Below are 18,837 nucleotides of genomic sequence, written 5' to 3'. Positions count from 1 at the left end.
TCAGAATGAAATCAAAAGCAATTTATTTTTTGAATTGCTTTGTGAATATCAATTGCTTTATTTTATTTTCTATTACTTTATTTTAAGTTTTTATTTTATTTTCTATTATTTTTTTCAAAAATAAGCAAGGTCATGAATGTTGAACATCCTTTCTCTAAGAAAATGAACAGAGGGTGAGGCAAGCATGCTACATTACTCACTGGTCCCAGCTAGCCAGGGTTGTGGAGCCGTGTAGGTGGCTAGAAAGACAGTTAAGGGCTTAGGGCTGATGAGGCTTCATGAAACAGTGTCTTCATTTTCAGGCGCTCAGTTTAAAAAGTCTGCAGAGTCTGCTCCAAAAATGAGGGCAGTGTTTCATGACTGTTCATCAGACCGTCGCTACCTTCAAGAGACAACATGTCAATGATCAATGACTGAGTAGTTGGTGAATACTTTAAGGACAGTGAAGTGCTTGGTTCTGATCTTTTCCCTGCATCTGCAGATTGATCAGGAGGGACTCACACTGCCGGAAAGAAGCCTTTACCTGGGACAGGATGAGGACAGTGTCAAGGTGAAAATGCATTCCTCTGTCATTCTCCACCATTTTATCATTGTTGGTCCATATTAACAATTCCTTCTTTTCTTTCTTCCACCTCTCCAAAATCTTTTCCTGATCCTTAATGATGACTTTCCCTTTACCTCCTCCACTCTCTGTTCCGTCTCAGCCCTCCATCTGTCCGATTGATCCGTCTCTCCGCTGTCCATTAATCCACCTGCTTCCACTGGCGCCTGCTGTGCTTTTGTTATCCCATCCACTTGGCCACATGTCACCCCGTCGCCGCTTCATTACTGATGATGTTACGGACCCTCGTGTCCATTAGTGCTGATGTCATTCTGCCACTCAGATTTTGGCTGCGTACAAGGCTTTGATGGAGCGGTTACTGAGCATGCTGGGCGCTCACAACGCCACCCAGAAGTCCAAGGAGATTATACAGCTGGAGACCCGTCTGGCCAACGTGAGTTGGGGTCGAGTCTGTGCAAGTGTGCGTGTCAAATGTTCAATGAATCCTCTGCTTCCTAGATCACTGTATCAGAGTACGATGACCAAAGAAAGGACATCAGCACCATGTACAACCGCATCACCCTCAGGCAGCTACAGCGCATCGCTCCCAGTGTGAGTACTGCACACACACACACACGTACAGCTGTGTGAGCGAGTCACCCTGCAGGGAGATCGAGAGCCATAATGAAAAAAACAGGCTGCAAAAGTAAGGCGACGTGATGAGATGACGGGGGTGGAGGTAGAAAGGAGGGCGTTAGAATAAAGTGTAATGAGAGGGGGAGGAAGAGAAGACTGTCCCCTCAAGCAGCAAGAATGCTAGCAGACCACTGGAGTGATCGTCATGTTTTAGGTTTTGGGCCAAAGTCACCCGTCAACAAATAGAAAAGCTTCTGTGGGTGGATCGATGAAGGAAGGGAGGGGAGAAAAAAAACATGCAATGAGGCAAAGAAGAATTGTGGGACCGTAAAAGTTGCTCCATGTCGGCTCTTTTCTTATACTTATCGTATTTGTGTTTTATTATGCACTAAATGTTGTTGTGCTTTGGTTGAGATGGGAGACCTGTAGAGGTGTAAATAAAGGTGCATCTGTTTGGAGTTGTTGTTCGATGAACATTGCAAGCTTTCAAATCTAGAACCAACCAGCTGCTCCTTACACCCCCAAAACTAGTGATTGTTCCATGAGACTACATGAAACAGTACATTATTTTTTAACCAAGAGCACCAGCTACCAAGCTCTGAAAATGAGGAAAGTGTTTCTCAAAGTCGTCACAACCCAAAACCAAAACACTTGGGTAACATTGTGATGGTTGGCTGATGAGGCTTCATGAAACTGCATCGTCATTTTCAGTTGGTGGCACTTCTGTTATATGTATGATGTGATGTTTGAGTTGAAATGGCTGTTCAAATCCAAAGAGCAGACAGTGCCATCTAGTGGGCTCTGAAAATGAGGACACTGTTTCATGAAGCCTCATCAGTGCTGGTCAGTTGTGCAGATATGATCCTTAAATATTAAACTAGTAGGACATGTATGATGAGAATTATAAAGAATTAAAAAACCAACATGCAACCGATATGAATCGGACTCTGAAACATGTTGTAAGAATTAGCTTGGCATTTTTGAGAACCGTTGTGATGCTTGAACATGAGCTCCTTTCACACCATAAATGCTTAGACAACTGAAGACCAAAGGAATAAACAGTTCAGAGCTCCAGCTGTTGTGCTTTCCACAGACCTCTGCACATGAGTGCGACAAGAAGTGACCTAAATTTAACAGCACATTATGATGCAGATGGGAAAAAAACCCTCATGAATGACCGCTCTCCATTACCGCCCCATTCAAGACTTTTCCAATGCAGTGTAGTAGTATGATGTTGAAAAAAACCCAAGCAGCCAAGAAGACCAGCTCACGTCTTTATGAACGACAGAGTTGCTCTTGCGGAAAATGGAGTGGTCATTAATCTGTCCAGCACTGGATCAGTGTCTGATAGTGGGGTGGTACACTAGAGTACCTGGGAGTGATCAGGTTCTGGACAGCGATGATGCCTCTTTTGTGAGTCAGAATAGCTGACTCAGGTGAGAAGGCCTGTGTGTATGTAGCGTTGGCACGAGGCAGGTGATGATTTGCAACAGTGTACTGACAGCCCCCAACAATACTGACGCACCATATACAGCTTTGACTGTTTGCTTTAATCTGAAACTTCTGTCTGCTTTCAGCTGCACTGGAAACGTCTGCTGGACAGAATCTTCCACGACAACTTCTCTGAGGATGAAGAGATTGTGGTGCTCGCGACTGACTACATTCAAAAAGTCTCTGACATCATCAAGACCACGTCAAAGAGGTAAAGAAATACTGAGAGCTTGCTTGTCTTCTGCAGAGAAATGATCCCAGAAATACTACACGGTTTATTGAGTTATCATCTCAAGGGTCTACAAGCAGTGGGTTTTTGATGTTTTTGTCGTGTATGTGTGTGAACATGTGTCACCTTTGACGCCTTGGGCTGTCACTGGAAACCTGTTGTCAGCTGTGTGGAGGCTGCATGCCGAGCTGTGCATCGCTGCGTGTTATGTTTGGTGGAAGCAACTCGCCGTTGGGTGAACTTCCAGTTCTTGTGCAGCTGATTAATATTGATCCAAACACAGAGCAACCTTTCCAGCACCTGCCGACTCAGTGGCACGCTCCTGCTCTTGACAGAGTCCCGGGGAGGCCCGCACATCAAGATGCGTGTTCGATCACTGACAGCTCGCCAATAGTTACAGTGCTCAACACAAATTCACAACAGCGCTCGGGGCTGGATGACTGGGAGCTGGATTACAAGCTTGTCATTCATGTTGAGGACTGAAAACATCACAGCCAGCAACCTTCTCAATCCTTTTCATCTGTGAACCTTTTTAGATTTGTTTCACCAAGCAGACGTTCAACCGCATTGTCGTCAGTCGATGGAGTACATAGACCAGCAGGAGAGCAGAAGAAAGGACCACATTTCCCTGCCTTATTATTCCAGGCACACACTTTATAAAGCACAGTTTTGACTCCATGACTAATTTAAAAGTTGAACCCAATTATGAAAGTCATTTGCCATGACTGGCGTGCAAGGTGCAATATAATGCTTTTAATCCATTCTCTGGCATTTTGGACTGGAGTTTTATACCCGACCTGTCAGTCTTTGTTCACATCACAGGTCTTTCTGTTGTTTTGAAAGCTTGTTTGTGAGTTTGTGAGGCTGCGTTGTGGTGATATTTCTGATGAAGCCTGAAGTTCACCTGAATGTGATGAAAGTACCTGTGTTCGAGTCAGGTGGAAGTGTGGGGAAACAAAGTTCAGCTAGTTTGGAAGGTGGGCTATTGAAGATATTTTGTCACAAGAATAAACCTTGTTAGGTCCTGCTGTATAGCCTCTAATCATTTTACACAGCCGACAGTTATTGTCACTCCTTGCAAAGTACTGACTGAAAACGTATGCTACTGACAAACATGTTCAACATTAATATAAGTGCAGTGGGCACATGAATGCGCCATCAAGGCTGAACCCCACGCTGCAGGAAAGTTTTCAAAGACAAGAATGCAAATCACATTAATGGAACATTACTCACGGCATCAGGTAATTCTGATGCTTTGTCAACAGATTTGCCGGTGAAGATGCTATTAGACTGACACTTCTGACAGCACAGAATGCATCACACCTGATGGGCCTCTGTGATTGGCTGACGTGCAGACACTTTTCTAACGCTCAAGTGTTTAGAAAGAGCCACAGCAACAAGGGAAGATGGGGAGACTGGATGAGAGATTGAGCGAGAGATGTGGAATTAAATATGGAATCAAAGGCTTCCTCAGATTTGGGACAGAAAAGTCCCTGCTGTATATAATGTGAGCTTTCTTAAGTTTGACTCATCCAAAGGTTAACAGTGATAACAGCTCTGAGTGTAGATGTTCGTATGTCTGATGAATGAGGGCCCCTGTGAGCCCAGATAACTAAAATGGCATCCATGTCTAGCACATGACTCCATCAGTCACAGGAGTCAACAGCTCTGCTCATATCCATCTTTGCGTGTCCTCGGCAGCATGGTACATCCCACATCCCGCAGCCTCTTTATTAGTTTGAGACATGTTTTTTAATGACACCAGCAGCATGCAGGTCTTCCTTTGAGGCGCAGTACAATCCCTGCAGAGCGCTGGGCCCCACCACGAGGACAAGTGTCCATCTGCGCAGGCGACACATTGGAAAGTGTGTGTTCATGGCTAATCTTGTCTTTGAGCCATCAGCTCATACATCCCACCTGATGGCTTTGGTAATAGATTCCAGACCAGAATTCAATCATCCCATCACTCCGCTTCTTTTGTTCGCCTTGTCCTCCCTCACCTGTCTGCCGTGCCTGTCCACCATCATCTCTTGTCTTTTCTGTGAAGGCCTAAGTGTGAGAGTTTGACTTGAGAGTGAGACTTTTGGTTTGTAAGAAAACTGTTAATTTAACCATATGGTCAGTAGTGGTGGCGGATGGCGTTCTTGTTTAATGAAATCAGGAGGAGATGTATTGAAAGTCTTGTTCAGAAGAGCAAAGAGCGCCACCTACTGGCTTCTGAAACTCTTCACTTCAAAGTAGTCACTATTCACACCCTCAGCGTGAGCCTGTGTTGTTCTTCAGGAGCTGTGTTTTCAGAAGTTGGCAGCTCTGGGCTGGTTTCACACTTCATTGAATAGAAGTCAAGTTTGACTTTCTGGTTGGAAATTGATGGTAGTTATCATTTTCATCCTCCTTCCCACGATGTTTGCATCATGGTACATTACTTAAAGGCATGACAGTGCTGTACTTTGTTTTTCGTCTCCCACGGCAGAATGTATTTTACTGTAAGGGTTGCTGTGTACCTATATCAGTGTCACTTTTTCATCTGTATGACTGAACTGCATTATCCAGCAATGACGTGGCCAACCTCCCGCCACTACAACAAGGGCAGACGACAAAGTGGTTTGTTAAAGTTTTGTTGGGAAACACAAAAAAAGAAGCCAGAATGTGAAAATAAAACAACTATAATAAATGCATTTTTTTTCTTTTGGATGAATATTTTTCAATGTCAATTGCCAGTGGTCGATCCAAGGAGACTGGTCTATGATGTTAGTAGAAACTGTGTAACTAGAAGTTCACTTATTGATTCTGTTACATCCATATTTCTGATGAAAAATTCTTACCTCAGAGAGTACTTCCTTCAGCAAAAAAGTGGTCGTTCAGTCAGAGCTGTTTATTGCATAGCTGGAGCTTTTCATTTAATTTCATATGACATTTTATTGAAATGTTTTAATACTCTCTTCATTTGTCTTTCATCAGTAGTTTGTGACACTTGTTTGTTTTGGGCTGTTAGCGTGATGCAGCTCCTCTGTTGAACCAATATTCATCACTTGATAAAGACTTTTTAAGGCCACCATTCGGTGAAAAACATAAACGTGATGAATAAAATTGTCTTTTGACCCTCAAGAATAAGTATCTTATTCTCGAGGGTCCCCAAAGAGAGTGTGCTGGCAAGTCAAAGGAACTCCATTGCTTCTCACTTTCCATCTGTCACCTGCCTCAACACCAAACCTCAGCTTCACCAAAAATTCCAACAGCTCTTCTAAAAATTGCCAACTCATTATCATTACTTATGAGAACTTGCTTTTGCTTCCCTTCAAGCACCTGACAGTCACGCAGCCTGTGGCTAACATGCAGGATGATATCAGGAAACTGGAGTTGTGGCTCCCGCTGGGAAACACCAGGAAGAGGAATGCAAAATAGGGGAAATGTCTTGCATTGCTCATGCGGTTTTGAAGACATGCAGTGTAGCTTTGTTTGTAGTTTATTTGTACTGTACCGTTTGACAGTGAGGGAGCACTGACATTACAAGTCACAACTCCCTACATAAGGTTTGTAGATCTGTCCCTGAATATGTTCTAAGTGCAGTAATAGTATGTACTGCACTTTCTCAATACATAATTCACCATAAATCAAGTTTGCCCAGCTCAAACATTACCCATTGTTTGGCAAGCTACAGCAAGTGGGAGTCAAGGGTCACGGCGGAGGCAATGGTCCTTTGTATCTCAGACCACTCGAGCAGATGGTGAAGAGGTTTTGTTGCACATGAGGCCGATAATGACCAACAAAAATATTCATGGCGGTGATGGAGCTGGCGGACCCTGATGCAGGAACAGGGAGTTTGGATTCTTGTCAAAGTGGGGAAGCCGAGTAAACATGTTGTGAACATGCGGCAGAGAAAAAAACGTATCACTCCCGTGGCAGATTTAATCTAACTGATACAATCAGTCTGTCATTCGTATGATCTGTCCGTCGGTGGCGGAGCGCAGGACCATGCAGGCTTTCTCATCATTGCTTTGTCTCCTTCGCTCATGTTCCAACACGGATGGTTGTCCTGCCATCCAGCCCATGAATAAAAATCACACCTCCACCGCTTCATCTCCATCCTTCTTCTTCCTTTCTAATCCGAAGCTTTCCCCATCCACTTGGCTGACTGCAGCCAATCCCATTAGCCAGATGAGCAGCCCTCCAATGAAGGGGAAAGCATAATGACAACAGCGCTCAAACACATAAATACACACAGCCACCCTCGCCCCTCCGTCTGTTCTTCCCATTCATCAGTTTCTCTCGGGGGTGTGCGAATGAGAGTGTAAGAGAGGCTGGTGTGTGTATCACTGAATCGCAGGAGAGTATTTAATGTGTGCTTCCGTTTTGTAATTTCGTGCTTTGTGTTTCACCCGTACAATTCAGACTCCTGCCCACGAAAGACGGCACTTGGGTGACTTCAATGAGGAATAATTTACCAGCAGGCCGACCTGACTGTGGCTCATTCTGGAATTAGAGGTTGGATGCTGAGACAACTGGAAATGAATTTGTTGGTACAACTGTCGGAAAACCTGATGTTATCTGTAATGTCCACAACTTTTATTGATGATCTGTCCTTATAAAAGAGTGCAGGGTATCACACAACACTGACTTATTTTAGACTTAAGGCTGAATGATTCATCTTTATGACAAGGTGTTGGCGGCACCAGCTGACATCCTGGGGCAAGAGAGGAGGAAGAAGCAACCAGCCAAAGTTAGACTGCTGAGTACCATCGCCTTTGTGAAAGACGTCCGAAGACTTGCCAGACACAGCCAGGTATGGCAGAGTCTCCCGCAGTCAGCCCAGGAATGGGAAGTGGAGGTTGACATTGGGAGGAAAATCCACTTCTCAGAGGCAAGACTCTCTACAACTTTAAGACTCAGTATCATAATGTGGCCCCCAAGGGGGAAAAGATCATCCTGGTGGAGTTGATGGTGAACTGGAAGAGGACTGTGTGATGCTACACAGAGAAAAAAACAAAAAACAAATGTCAGCAACTTGTCCAAGAGTCACGGGAAAAGTGCTGGACAGTGTCGCTGATAGCGGTGGAAGTTGGATTCCCTGGTCAATCTGCATGGAATCTACTGACAAAGGTTCGACTGAGCGAGAAGGCACTTGAGGAAAACAGCTGTTTGTTGACTGGAGAAGCGGCACAAGAAAGAGGACATAAGCTGCAAGTCAGGAGGACAGGGGCAGTGACCTGGTGTGGCGGTTAAGGGTTGAAACACCCTGAGAAGATCAGGGTTCACCTGACGACTTCTCTTCCAGGAGTCACCCAATAGAAATGGGTGTAGACTAGAATCATTCAATTGGTTAATATATTTAACAGCCGTAAGACCCAAAGCATTGTTTTAAAGTCTTTTCATTTAGTATATTCATGTTAAATTGGCACTGACCGACGGCTGTTCTTCTTTATGGGACCCTGGTAGACATAAAAATGTTTTTGCCCGTGGCACCTGCGTGGTTTTTTTTTTTGGAGGGTAAAATTGCGTATCATCATCAGCTGGACGGTTGGATAGCTTCTTAGACTTTGAGCAAGTAGTCCACTTCATGAGAGTGTGACCGAACAACTTGTGGCTAATTTTTCTGACGTGTTGTTGATGTTTTGACATCACTCTCATTAAATGATGCAGCAGGTAAGAGATTAAGCAGAAATCTGCTTGTTCTTTTGTTTTGCAAGTGCTTGGAGAACTTTCCAGCAGTAACTAAACACTGACTTTTTATTTTGTTTTGATGCCAATATGGTGCAGATGATGTTGGAGTGAAATGGGATTAGATAGATTATACATACACGAGGATAATATCTTCTTTTCGACTTACCGACTTAAAGATGCGTCATGTTTTTATGAATTTTCTCAAACCTGATTGACTATGCTGCTTCGTATTCTGACAAAGAAATGAAGCCATTCACTTGCTGTTTGAAAAGCTTATCTGCTGCTGTGATCTTTGCCTGTTGGACAAAATAAAATTTCAAGTCAAAATGTACAAAACAGTTGCTCTTCGTGACGATTGCTCATGTGAACTCCAGCACAGTGGTGGCAAAAGCAAACACCCCCCTTTTCAGTGCCTATTTTTGTGGTTGAAAAAAATCTAGTCTAGCCCTTCCTTCCAGATTTGTATTTGAGCACCGCTGATCTTAAGGCTCAACATCATGGCTATGAAGTGTGACCCTTAGTCCACTTTATCTTCACAGACATTTGATGCCGTTTACGTCCTTGATTCATTGAATTCACGAGATGCCTCTGTTGAAAGGATTCAGCCAGTATATGAAGTACATCTCTGTTTATGAGAGGGTTTTGGAAAAGCAAGTGGTCCCCACTTCCTGCTGGTTCAATACCTGTGTCAGTGTGTGTTTGCTGTGCATTGAAATGGCCTTGTCACCTCCTCTTCTGCCTCCATTAAAATCCTTTCCCTCAGTGAGTTTTCGGTCAGATCTCCAGTGATGAGGTCCCCCTTGTGAGCAAGGAAGCCTCTTGCTACATAACCAGTGCTGGCATGTGTGTGTGATCATGTTTGGGGAGTTTCAGATGTTGGGCCCTGGAGAAAGCTGCCAGCAAGCCTGTGGCAAACATGTGCAGGTGAGACACCCTGCACAGATAAAAGATGATTGACAGCAAACGTGCGCCACATCATCCCACAAGGTTTCCAGTAATGAGACAAACATGTCAATATAGTGCCGTCTTTATAAATGGTGCGCATGTTTCCTCCTGTTTAAGAAAGGCTGTCACAGTCTCAGAGCAGGAAAACGGATTTGGCCTTTTCTCTTGGGTTAAACACGAGTCATCACTTCCTGGCTTGAGGAGGAGTATGACCTTTCTATCTGTGAGGAAATGTAGATGGACTCGTGCTGTGGTGAGCTGTGAGCTGGTTCTTGTTTCTTGCTCACCTCGAAAATATTCATTTTTATGCTTTTGCACAAAACCAATGTGTGCGTTTGGATACTCTTTCTGTTGATGCCCAAAGGTCATGGAGTAGAATAGTAGAGTCAACCTGGAGCATCACATATTCCTTGGATTATAAGGAACACAGTCACAACCTTCATTTGAATGGGCCATGTTGTTGTGTTTATAGGACTGGAATTGAACCTCCCTAGACTATTTGAGGACTTCAATATTGGATCAGTTAAAGTGTGGGGTTTTTAGTAATTCACACATAAGGGTAGATAGTAGGGATGCACCTAACATTCAGTGGCCGAATAGTGAAAAAAAGGCATCGGTATTGGCGTGTGATGTGATCAAACATCGTGCAGTGCAGCCTGAGCGATGTAGTAGAATGTGTTTTATATACAAAAATGCAAAGCAGAGGTGAAATGAACTCTGGGAGACCGCTGACAAAATTCTGGCAACTTAGACCCCTATTCACAACGCAACGAGAAAAATCTGGCAACGCAATCCTCCACTTTTGTGGTGACAGCACGGACTCTGCGGCTCACTGCCCAGTCGGCTGGTGACCAAACAGCAGCCGATCAACACCAGTCGAAATGAATTGGACTTTCCAACCTGTGTATCATATGTTTCTCCTGATCATTTCTTTGTTCTCAAGTATTTAGCGCAACTGGTTGAGTGTTGAAGTTTCAGTTCTTTTTAAATGCTGGAGACAGAGAATAGACTTGCAATTTGCAATGAGTGTCAAACCAAACTATCTGGAGCCTCCTGTTTACATTGCCAGCCTATTATATAATAAGAACTGCATTGACAATGATCTTATTGTGTTGCGCAAGATTTTTTTTGGCCATATGTCATCGATTGACTGGCTCGAAGTATCAATATCAAAACAATAAAGATACAGCCGTTTTACATTGCCCAATATTGAACAAGAGTCAAGTCAAGTGACACAGCCAGCATTGACTCAGTAGTTTGTAACGGTCATTATTATTATTCCACTAGGCGGAGCTCTTGTTTGTCTGCTCTGCAGTCACGTCAGTATATGCTAGGTCCAGTTTTGCAGTCGCCTGTAGGAATATTTTCATATACACCCAGTGGGACTGGGTGTATATGAATAATCACAAGTTCTGTGGCGAGGTAGTTATATTTAGATCAACCCGACTCCATGATGGTGACGGTGTTGAACCACCACTGCGATGCACTGATTCTGAAAGTTAAACTCGTTGGTCATCCTGCACAACCACAGTGAACCAACCCAAATACGGTCTCTTTGATGGATGTTACGACTCTTATTCTATTGAGAATTCAGTTGAACCAGAAGGACTCACAAGCTTACGTCACCATGCCTGGTCACAGAGGTGACATGACTCGGTAATTCACTTCTCTTTCTTAAGGCTTAAGGCTTTCTTAAGGCTTAATCCAGCTGTTGCCTTTATTAGTCTGAGCAGCCACTGCGCAATATATATGTTGTTTTACTTGGTGGTCATTCATGTGGAATTGTATTTTTGTATTATTCAGAATTTCTTAAGAGACACAAATATCATGATGTGTCGTGGATGAAATTTCTGTCTTAGATGTCTCGTAATATTATCATTATTGTGGGCAAAACAACCGTGACAGTATTTGTAATTGTAGAGTAGCTTTGCATCAAAATATGTGTTTATTCAATGTTTTAATTAAAAAAGTTATGTTTGTTTAAACTTTACAAAATGGCTGCTTTGCTCCAAAAAGAGTCTCAGATTGCGAAGAGACTGCAAAAATTATCAATGTACTGTGCCTGTGACTCCATTTTGGTTTGAACAAAAAAATAATCCTAAATAAAGAAGCCATTGGCCAGGGCTGCCCTTTGTCACCGGTTCTGTTCATTACTTTTATGGACAGAATTTCTAGGGGTAGCCAGGGGTCGGAGGGGATCCAGTTCGGGAACCACAGAATTTGAACTCTGCTATTTGCGGACAATGTTGTTCTGCTGGCCTCATCGGACCAGGACCTTCAGCATGCACTGGGGCGGTTTGCAGCCGAGTGTGAACCAGTCGGGATGAGGATCAGCTCCTCCAAGTCTGAGGCCATGGTTCTTGACCAGAATAAGGTGGTTTGCTCTCTCCTGGTCGGTGGAGAGTTCTTGCCCCAAGTGGTGGAGTTTAAGAATCTTGGTGTCTTGTTCTTGAGTGAGGGAAAAGGGGAGGGTGAGATTGATAAACAGGTTGGTGCAGCGGCAGCAGTGATGCGGTCAGACCGTCGTGGTGAAGAGGGAGCTGAGTCACAAGACGAAGCTCTCGATTTACCGATCAATCTACGTTCCCACCCTCACCTATGGTCACGAGCTTTGGGTGGTGACCGAAAGGATGAGATCGCGAATACAAGCAGCTGAGATGAGTTTCTTCCGTAGGGTGGCTGGGCGCACCCTTAGAGATAGGGTGAGGAGTTCGGTCATCCGGGAGGAGCTCGGGGTGGAGCCGCTGCTCCTCCACATCGAGAGGAACCAGCTGAGGTGGCTCGGACATCTGATCCGGATGCTCCCTGGGAGGGGTTCCGGGCATGTCCTACCGGGAGGAGACCCCGGGGAAGACCCAGGACTCGCTGGAGAGATTATGTCTCCGGTCTGGCCTGGGAACGCCTCGGGATCCCCTGGGAGGAGCTGGAGGAGGTTTGTGCGGACCGTGAAGTTTGGGCTTCCCTGCTCCGAATGCTCCCTCCGCGACCTGACCGCAGATAAGCTGCAGAAGAAGTTGAAGGTGAAGGCTATTGGTGGTAGTTACAGTCAGTGATCGCTTTTTGTTTGATGAACGACTCCAGTCCTGTACGTGACCTGTATTCAAATGAATCTGGTAAAAGGTAACAGTGTGGGTTCACTTTTAAACCTAGATTGCCCAGAAGTGGATGAACACTCTTCACACTTCAGTACTGTATGTTGAGGCAATGCTTCATTTTGCTAAGACCGTTGATTATAAACAATACTGCACCTCATTTGAAAAATAAAGTCAAGAGTTTAAAGCTAAATAGGAAATAGCTTGGGCCATTCTTTCTCACTGTCAGCCCACCAATGGGCTGCTTAAATGGCAGGACCTTGGCAGTGTTGCTGTCATGATTGATATTTTATTCAAATGTGAGGGAAATCAGAACAGCAACAGCACATTTTTAGGTTCTGAACAGTTGGTGAGGGGGGCATTTGTGTCCGTCCCCTTGGGCACAGAATGTGGATGACTCCAGCAGGAGCACGAGGACAACCTAAGGATTTCAATGTTTTTGGAAAAAGGCGCAGCATGAGCACATTAATGTGTGATCCATTTTCTCTTTTTCTGCCTGACATCCTCCTCACCCCTCAGCTGTGAGTCACCCAGGATCGAAGGAAGCCGTCCCTTAGCCGTCAGACCTTCTTGACTCATCGTTGGTTGCTCTCCATCACTGTCAACCTTATTCGCATTCAAAAGTTTTGTGTGAAGAACAACTGTGAAAGGAGAACTAACTGACAAACATGAACCATGTATGATCTCCTTTCCAGGGTTCTCCATAACTACATGCTGTGGCGCATCGTGGCAGCGTTGAGCGAGCATCTGTCCACAGCGTTCCGCAGCACCATCCACGAGTTTTCTCGGGAGATTGATGGCACCGAGCAGCAGCTCGAACTGGGTCGACTGTGTCTGACCCAGGCCAACAAACACTTTGGGATGGCCCTGGGAGCCCTTTTTGTCCAGCAGCACTTCTCCTCACAGAGCAAGGCCAAGGTAAGAGATCTGGTGGGACACTATGGTTGAATTCCAGAGCACTGGAATGGTGTGTTAAATCAGACACTGATAATGTCATGACACATGGAAATTCCTGTCGCCTTCCTCTGTGGTTCCTACGAATGGTCAGCTTATACCGCTCCATCATCTCTAATGCCTTCTCTCTGTCAAAATCCCTCCTTCACCAGCATGTTTTTCTCACCACAGTTCATGTCATGTTGCGCCTCCGACATGGGGATATGGTTTTGAATAGAATTTCTAACCTCAGCGACCCTTCACTCTCTCTTTAAGCTCCTCATTTCAGAGCCCAACCGGCAACCTTTTTCCTGTTCTCCTGCAAACATCTGCCTTCTTGTTACTGTTTTAGTATATAGAATCTGTAGAATCTGTTTTGAGTTGGGACTGGTTCCAAAGGTCCTTCATTTTGGCTTTAAACACAGCCAAGAGATGGGGGTTAAACAGACCTGTGGGGATTAAGCTGCAAATAAATGAATAAAATAATTGAGATTGAAGGATTGGGCCTCGTGTCGACCTGTCAAAAACAAATGAGCCGCGCTGCCGATGTACTTAACCCTGAAGCTGAATAATCAGAGGGAAAGCATAAGGTTTGCCTTTCAATATTGGACTCTGTAATGAGCAATCAGAGCCAGAATTGAGAGGAAATTTGAGCCAGGAAACAGCCTGCTGTTTCATCCCACATCCTCCTCCTCCAACACACTCTGCAAACTACTCTTCACTTCATCCCAGGTGCCATGTTGATGAAAGTTGAGTGAGCACTAGCTGCAGCCATCCGAGCCAACAGCTACTCACCGTGGCTCTTTTCAGGTTATGGACAGTCGCCTGCTTGTTCTAATGCGACTGCAACATCATCAGCAGATACATCAAAGTCCTGCATGAGAGCAGAGATCTTCCGGCACTGTGATGTCCATTGTGGCAGTTGAGCGCTGAATAATTCAGGATGTTGGAAGGTGTCAGCTGGGCCTACGGTAGCTTGGCCAAACAAGTTGGAGGTCTCATTACTGGTCCAGAAGATAAGTGAAGTTGAAGCTCTGGGTGAAGTGTGGAGTCCTAACTGACTCCATGATGCTGCTTACCTCAGCGTGAAAAAGAAATAATGAGTCTCCAAAGTGAAAACTGATGGACAAGACACTGCCAGACAGGAAAATCACAAGGAGACCCCAGGCGGTTCAGAAGGAAACACTGGTGTGATGTTCTCATGGGGGAATGAACTGGATTTCTTTTCATAATAAAAAAATAAACATTGTTCATCAATTACAGGTGGCTTTTCACCATTGAGATCTTTTTGAATGTTTCTCCGTCTGTGGCAGCTAATAACCATGCGCACAGTTTAACCTGACAACCTCTCAAGTGGGCTTAAACTGATATTGAAGAAACCAGTCTCTCTGAATTCTGTTTTTGTATTTTCTTTGACATATATCTGTAAACTGAATGAACAGTTTTTACTCTTGGGGGAGAAGCATCGCTTTCTTCATCATTTTTTCTTTTCAAGAACCTCTCCATAGTTGGTGTCGATTTGCAGCTGTCAAGTCAATTCAGAGACACAACCACCGCCACCACACGTGGCTGTTGTGTTCAAACTGAGTGTGTCACGACCCAGAGGCGTAAATAACAAAAAACTTTTAGTGGCCCTCTAGGGGGAGCTCGCGGCCCTGCCGTGGGCTCCGGCCCCATGGTTAAGAATCACAAACAGCAGGACAACGGGATGTTGTAGGTGGTTTGACACAGCTTGTTTTTGTTCTGTACAACTCTATGTGCATGGTTTTAAGTCAAAAATCCATCTCAGTTTTTCAAAAACTGAGATTCCAACATGCATTCTGGAATAAATTTCCACTGGCCTCTACAAGTTGTTCTCATCTCTCATCGGGTGTTGGGAGTGAAGTTGGGAGTGAAGTCTCAGTGTTGTGATATTAGCTGTGTTTAGCTAACATTACTGTTTTCACCAGAAGTACAACTGCCTGCTCTATAGTCCTTTTTCATTTTCTTTATGTGATGTGGATGGCATCTTAAGAATCCAGGCCTAAATTAACACTGAAATAAATTTGATGAGAACAAATTATTGAGAACATCTGAAGATATTTTTCTATCATTTTAATCTTCTTTTCTTAGAGTAAACTTTGGCAGTTAAATATTACAACTCAATGAGCAAGGTTTAAAAACAAATCAAAATAATAAATAAAATAAAAGTTATGAATTTATTAATTCTAACTTATCAAATGTCTCACCCTGATAGAGGTAGCTCATTTTCACAGTTGCGCTGAAGAGATTAATGATAAGAAAAACACAGATGGGAATAATCCCACCAGACAGGAAACGTAGAAAGTGCCAAAATGCAAAGGAAGGAATTCCAAGTCAGGCTGGGAACTCTCCTGCTGGCTCCTCATGTTGGACGCCATTATTCATTTTAAGAAGCATAAAAACACATGTTCCAGAGCAGTTACATGGGAGTCTGTGGTCTCTCTCCAGGTACAAGAGCTCGTGGAGGACATCAAGCACTCGCTGGACCTGCGGCTACAAGAGCTGGACTGGATGGACGAGGCCACCAAGGAAGCAGCTAGAGCAAAGGTTCCTTCCCAAACTCTTTCTCCCGACATGTTCCCACATCTGATGGAGTGTTTGAACGGGATTTTATTGTTTTGGTGCTGGTGCCCCTTCTGTGCGTTTGATGGATCGCGGGCTCAGATGCAAGCGTGTGATAGAATGCATCAAGGACTTGACATTGAGGAGGGGGTGGGTGGCTGAGAAGCTGCATTATCCTGAAGTCTCTGCGGTGCTGATTTGGAGTCTGTGCTGTAAGATATCTTCCTAATACTTTTACAATCTGAAGTTATAATCCTTTTAGGGGCTATGTGGAATAGAAAGGGCTTCCCTGTAATCCTATTACATTGGGATTGCTTGATTAGTTGGCAGCAGGCTTGCAAGCCTGCATCCAGAAAACCATTATGTAGTGAATAAAAGCAACTGGGAAAGGTTGAGAGCGTGGGGATATTGAAATAACTTTCCCTCTGTCTTGTTCACCGCTGTGTCTTTTCATTGTGTCACGTTGTATTCCATCCTAAGCTCAAGTACATGATGGTGATGACTGGATACCCAGACTTCCTGCTCAAGGCTGAGCTCATAGATCAGGAATATGGGGTGAGTCATGACTCGATTTCCTCACTACACAATGTGGCCTGTTGTTAGATGATCATGTACTATTGTTTGGATTTGTCCTGACTGCAATCGTATTTCAAAACAGAGCAAAACACACTGTAACCCCTGGAATTCATATTCACCATGGTGGTTATCCTAGCCTCTATAAAACATTGCAATTGTATTTATGTACTGTAAAGTATATTATTATTATTATTTTTTGTCTGTTAAAAATGATGATAAAACACAGGCTGATATCCAAAGTCAATTCACTTCCACCTGACTGTAGTGAAACAGTGTTGCGGATATTCATTCAAATTTTACAAGGTGAGAGCAGCAGCTTCAGAAGTTGGGAAACTAGCTTCACTTGGGGTGTTGGGTAAGGTCCTCAAACTGGTCCTCAAAGGGCCTCAGTGGATGCAGGCTTTTGTTCCAACCCTGCTAGCACAAGTAGCTTAGCCAAGCAGGTGTCACCCGAAACAAGCAACACCAGATTCTCAATCAAGACACTGCTAAGACACCTGTGTCCTCTTGACTGGTTGGAACAGAAACCTGCACCTTCTGCAGTCCTTTGTGGATCAGCTGGAGACCCCCAGGTGTAGGGCTCAGTCACTGTGATCTCATGATACCCTTTTCCTGTTCAGTTCATCTTTTTATGGACTGTAAGTACAGTGGTACTTCGGTTCTCGACCACAATCCGTTCCAGACGGCCGTTCGAGAAGTGATTTGTTTGAAAACTGGATCTATTTTTGCCATTACAATGAATGGAAAAAGAAATAATGCATTCCAAGCCTTCAAATAGGCTTTTGTAGGAGTGAATGTAGAGTGGCCGCTGCATGTGGGAGGGGTTGCCGAGTGAGTGACGTCTCTCCAGAAGTGAAGAGGTGCCCGGTGCGTGTCCAGCTCTGAATGTGCACTTCTGTGCAGTTTGGCTGTGACAAAGTCATAAACCAAGTAACGCTCTGTCCCAGACTCGCCTCATCCCTGTCTGAGCTCCAGCCCACAACAGGACATCAAACCCTGGAGTGTGCGCTCCAGCCTTAGAGGTGTGGAGAGCGAGCACCTCCCCTGTGACACTCTACCACGGTCCAGTGCGGAGACAGGAAAGGTTTTACACCTCAATATGAAGAAAAAACACTCAGTAAATGTAGCTAACGGGACACGTCTGCATACAGAGGCTGCGTTACACACAATAACAAAGCGCGTTGTGGGTCAGCTGATCGGTCCGTGCATGTTATGTTTTTCAGACTTTTTTTGGGGGCGTTCGAATTCTGGATTTTCTTTCGAAATACGAAGCAAAAAAATCTCTAAGTTTTTGTTCGAACTCCGATTTTTCCAAATTCCGGGACGTCCGGAAACCGAGGTACCACTGTATAATGGGCAAAACAGAATACAGAAACAAAACAATTCAAAACTGCACATAAGTTGGATAAACTGCCTTCTGATACCATTTACCGCTGAAAATACTCATTTTCTAGTCAGTGGTTTTTGTATATTATCAGTGATATATTTAAATAGGAGTGAGGAAAGAGCGCCAACTCTTGCATAAAGTGTTATTAACATCACAGGAAGAGAGTTGAGGACAGCTACGGTGCTGGTGATGCGGAGAACAAAAATATGTTGCTCATCTTATGCGTTCATCGGTCATTTGTTATGTGGGTAATCATAGACTTTACACAGCAAATTACATCACTTGATGGTTTATGAAATGAAAGTAAGTGTTCTGCACTGGTGGCTGGAATAGTGCCATTTGTTTGATCGAATGAAATCGCTGTTATTTTTCATCTCTGCAGTGGATGTTCATTGACTGTTACTGTACTCTGAGGGATCTATTAGGAACAATCATATATATTTTACAGATGATCTCTGACATGTACCGCAGCTGAGTGTGTATATATGTCGACCAGCATCGATCAGTGGTATTGACGGTACTCCATCTGAAGAGGCTGCCTTGCTGCCATTGTCTGTTTAGAATGGACTTTGATGTGGCTGGAAAATACCTCTGCTTCTTGGACATTGTTGCGCCACGATGGCTCGCTGTGTTACACATGTCAGTTGGTTTAAAACCATTTCATTTTCAATAACCTCAAAGTGAAGCATCATCATGGTGAGGGACTCACTGCATCATGGAGTGGGAGGCTTCAGCATTTGGTACATATGCATAAGTTGAGGTA

General features: G+C 44.2%; 1 protein-coding gene across 1 annotated transcript in view; it reads left to right on the top strand.

The window, feature by feature from the left end:
• LOC128763716 (endothelin-converting enzyme-like 1) overlaps positions 1 to 18,837 on the top strand; it is a 39,296-nt gene that overhangs the window by 9,470 nt on the left and 10,989 nt on the right. Inside the window, exons 4-10 of the mRNA XM_053872826.1 lie at positions 482 to 550; positions 885 to 995; positions 1,061 to 1,153; positions 2,755 to 2,879; positions 13,291 to 13,513; positions 15,998 to 16,096; positions 16,592 to 16,666. Of these exons, the coding sequence (XP_053728801.1) occupies positions 482 to 550; positions 885 to 995; positions 1,061 to 1,153; positions 2,755 to 2,879; positions 13,291 to 13,513; positions 15,998 to 16,096; positions 16,592 to 16,666 (795 nt within the window). The remainder of the gene's footprint in view (positions 1 to 481; positions 551 to 884; positions 996 to 1,060; positions 1,154 to 2,754; positions 2,880 to 13,290; positions 13,514 to 15,997; positions 16,097 to 16,591; positions 16,667 to 18,837) is intronic.

This window comes from Synchiropus splendidus, chromosome 8 (assembly GCF_027744825.2).
Source record: "Synchiropus splendidus isolate RoL2022-P1 chromosome 8, RoL_Sspl_1.0, whole genome shotgun sequence".
Taxonomy (NCBI): Eukaryota; Metazoa; Chordata; class Actinopteri; order Syngnathiformes; family Callionymidae; genus Synchiropus; species Synchiropus splendidus.
This window is presented reverse-complemented; position numbering and strand designations above follow the sequence as displayed.